General features: G+C 30.0%; 1 protein-coding gene across 5 annotated transcripts; it reads right to left on the reverse strand.

Moving 5' to 3' along the window:
* Positions 1-498: 498 nt before the first annotated feature.
* On the reverse strand, positions 499-3,135 carry LOC119685669. Of its 5 annotated transcripts, none has more exons than XM_038100023.1 (5): positions 1,935-3,135; positions 1,562-1,874; positions 1,262-1,506; positions 959-1,189; positions 499-884 (listed from the first exon to the last, which is right to left on the reverse strand). In XM_038100023.1, the coding sequence occupies exons 1-2, from the start codon at positions 3,067-3,069 to the stop codon at positions 1,723-1,725; spliced, it is 1,287 nt and encodes a 428-aa protein (XP_037955951.1). In that variant the 5' UTR covers positions 3,070-3,135; the 3' UTR covers positions 499-884; positions 959-1,189; positions 1,262-1,506; positions 1,562-1,722. The 5 variants fall into 5 exon arrangements, with proteins under 5 accessions (XP_037955951.1, XP_037955950.1, XP_037955949.1 ...); XM_038100022.1 differs by having other exon boundaries at positions 1,562-1,877; XM_038100021.1 differs by having other exon boundaries at positions 1,562-1,568; positions 1,656-3,135.
* Positions 3,136-3,388: the final 253 nt, after the last annotated feature.

The raw sequence follows: 3,388 nt of genomic DNA on the forward strand, positions 1-3,388 counted from the left end.
TCTTGGATAATCAAAGATAAATTTTAAATGGCTGAGTACTAAAATCTGAAAGAGGTTACGACTCTTGAAACTTTGTAGCGATATTTGAAAGAGCATCAGATTAGGACTAATTAGATTCAAAAACTCCATGGGTTTGATATTTTCATGAAAAATTTTAAAATTTCTAAAAAATTCAAAGAGGGAAAGAGAAAAAACACCTTACTTCAAGCAGAGAACTTCTGGATTGATCCGATTAGATTAACTGCCATTAAAAATTTGTTTTATAAACCATAGCTAGTTGTTAGAAAGTGAGTTAAATATATTTTACGAAGTTTAAGGCATTGATTTTATATTTTATTTAAAATATTTTATTGAAGGAAAAATGTCTGCCTAAACACTTTGAATCTTTCACTTAACGCTTTTGCTATAAGGAACCTGCAGAATTAGTTTCTGTGTTAAAATAAAAACCCATATTCATACATAAATATATAATATGTATTTCAAGTAGACAAATTCACATAAATTTAATTTACAAAAATAAATGCACATTATTTGAAGATACATCCAAATATAATTTGGTTATAATTAATTATAATTATTTCTGCTACAATCCTAATTCTTCTATAATAGGACACTAAAATTTGTCAGTAGTAGTAGAAAAATCGAAGTCGTAGTTTTATTTTTAATTTTTTTAATTTTAATTTAATTCTTCGTATACCATTTCAGCACCGAAGTCTATCACTGTTTATCAGATGTAAGGAACTTCTAGGAGAGATTAAAGTATAAACTTATCAGCATGAGGGTTGTCCAAGTTTCATTTTCTGAACGAATAGTTCTTTCTAATAAATCTTCTATTATCTTAGTACCAGGAATGATCTTGTTTCACTGCTTCAGCTCACAAAAGTCTATTTTCATATTTAAAAATATTATATTAGAATATAAGAAGCTTGAAAATAATAATAATTAATGTTTATCTCACCTTCAATATTTTTATATAAGGTCCATTAGTAATCATTGCAGGAAAGAAGCTTGTACAGATATTGTAGTTATAATAAATGTCACTTCAGAGCCCATTAGTTTATATATTCAGAAAATTTATTGCAAAATGTGATTGGCAAAAAACCCAATTTCGTTTTTCATTCACTTTCTTTATACCAGGAAGATACTTGTAAAAACGACTTCGGTACCACGAATTATTAGTATTTATATTCTAGAATATAAAATTATTGTAGTATCACTAGTTTAAAAATCAGTTAAATATTGTTCATGATTTTAAAAATACTTTTATGCTTTTAGCATAGGGGTCCATTAGTATTCATTTCATGGAAGACTGTTGTAAAAACGATATAATTGAAAAATCTCACTACCAGAGTCAATCAGTTTTTGTTTTTGGAAAAAAATTTGTGAACTCTTATTGTATCGAAATCATTTACTTTTTCCGAATAATTTTTTCATCATCTTAGTACCTGGGTCCAATAATATTCACAGTACTGAAGAAACTTGTAAAAACGATCTCAGCACCAGAGTCTGTATTTATATTCGAAAAGATTATTATAAAATGTAAGTAATCAGCTTTCTTTACCTAAATTCTTTCCGTATTACAATATATAAAGTATTCATTATAACAAAGGGGTTTGTAAAGACGATGTAATCGCTAGTAAGCTTGTAAAAATTACCTGATTGACATCAAAGTAATAATATTATTCTTCCTGTTGATTACTGGGGACAGCAAATTAAGTTTATTTATATTATTGCAGAGCTCCAGATCGGTTTTTTTAACTTTTTACGGGTGGTTCCATCAGTTTTCATATATTTTTCCGGTAGTTTCTTGTAGGACTTGCGTTTTTTTTTAGACATTTTGGAATTTTGGGTCCCATTTTGATTATAGTTGTGCACTGCTACATGCATCCCAGATTTATTATTAGAACTGTTTTGTTTGAGTTTACCACAGTTACCATTTCCTACTGAATTGTGTATTTGCCAAGTAGAGTTTAGACAGTTCTTATCATCTAAAAGTTGACACTGAATACCTTTATTCTTCATAACAGGGCTGTAAAGCTGCCTCATTTCTCTCATAATACTTTCATCATATTCTGTTATCGGCCATATGTTTTGCGTAACAGTTGAAGCGTTTTCAGAGGTACTTGTCGAAACTTTCTTATCTTCAGTGCTAAACAATTTATTAGCCTCCAGATATAAACTTAATTTTTTACAACCATTAGAAAGCGAAGATATAAGTTCTTTAGAAGTATTCATGGGAAGGCTGTTATCTGATTTACATGTACATATATTATTATTTTGAAAGCAGAACTCAAGATAATCAGAAGCATGATTGTTTTTGTTCCTTTGGTCTTTGCTGGCGAAGAATTCATTAATGAATGCATCATGGTTTTTCAATTCTTTACAAACACTAAAAAGTGATGATATAGACACCGACTTATCTTCATTTAGCAAGTTTTTTGGAGGGCCTTTTCTTTTTTCGAGATTCTTTTTCTTAGGTTTCTTAGGTAATTTAGGTTGAATTTCAACCTTACGAACATTTTTACGCAAACATTTTGGCTTGCGCTTCTTAACGACTTTACCTCTCACGCGACGTTTGGCTTTAAATGCGTTGTTTGAAATAGAACTAGTCTCTGGAATTGTGGATGATGGTTCAACCATTTCTTTCGTTGCTTCAACCCAAGCATGATTTTTAACATAGTTGTTATTGATTTTTGGTCGTGCAAATCTTCCACCTCCTACGGCTAATTTCGCTTTGGCATCCTGAATATGTTTTCCATGATTTCTTAAACTCATATATGAGCTTGACTTATTCATGGATCCATAACGAAATTTACCTGACTGTTCTATTTCACCCAACGCATCTAGAAGCTGAAAAGTCACGTTAAGACTGTAGTACAGTCCGTTGCAAGCTTCGATAAAGCCATGTCTGGTTCCTGCTTTACATGCATCAGTGACTTCAGAAATTAAAGTTTTGATCGACTTATGGGTTCGACTCTGCTCTTTCAAGTATTCTGCAATTTCACGTGGACTGGAAGGCTGCTGAAGTCCTTTTAAGGCACTAAGTATATCGTCTCCATTTATTCGCATTTTGTACGATAATTTTGATTAACAAACAATTTTGCCCAAGAAATTATTACTGATGATATCTGTAATATAAAATTTTTTAAAGTAATTTAACATATTTATATTATTACAGGAATAAAAAATGTATAGTTTCAGCTTAAAAAGTTGTTCACTGTTATGATACAACAGGTATTTAACAATAAACATCTCCTTTCAACACTATTGTGTACTAAATATCGTTTAATAACGGGAACTTATAACTAATTCTGAATTATGATTTTTATAATGACCATCAAATCACATCCATAACTACTATATAACTTCATTAATCTTTTCTTTGATT

This window comes from Teleopsis dalmanni, chromosome 2 (assembly GCF_002237135.1).
Source record: "Teleopsis dalmanni isolate 2A chromosome 2, ASM223713v2, whole genome shotgun sequence".
Lineage (NCBI taxonomy): Eukaryota > Metazoa > Arthropoda > Insecta > Diptera > Diopsidae > Teleopsis > Teleopsis dalmanni.

Bases quoted from the DNA above. Each gene is read 5' to 3' on its own strand.
- LOC119685669 (XM_038100020.1), bottom strand. From the start codon at position 3,069: ATGCGAATAAATGGAGACGATATACTTAGTGCCTTAAAAGGACTTCAG.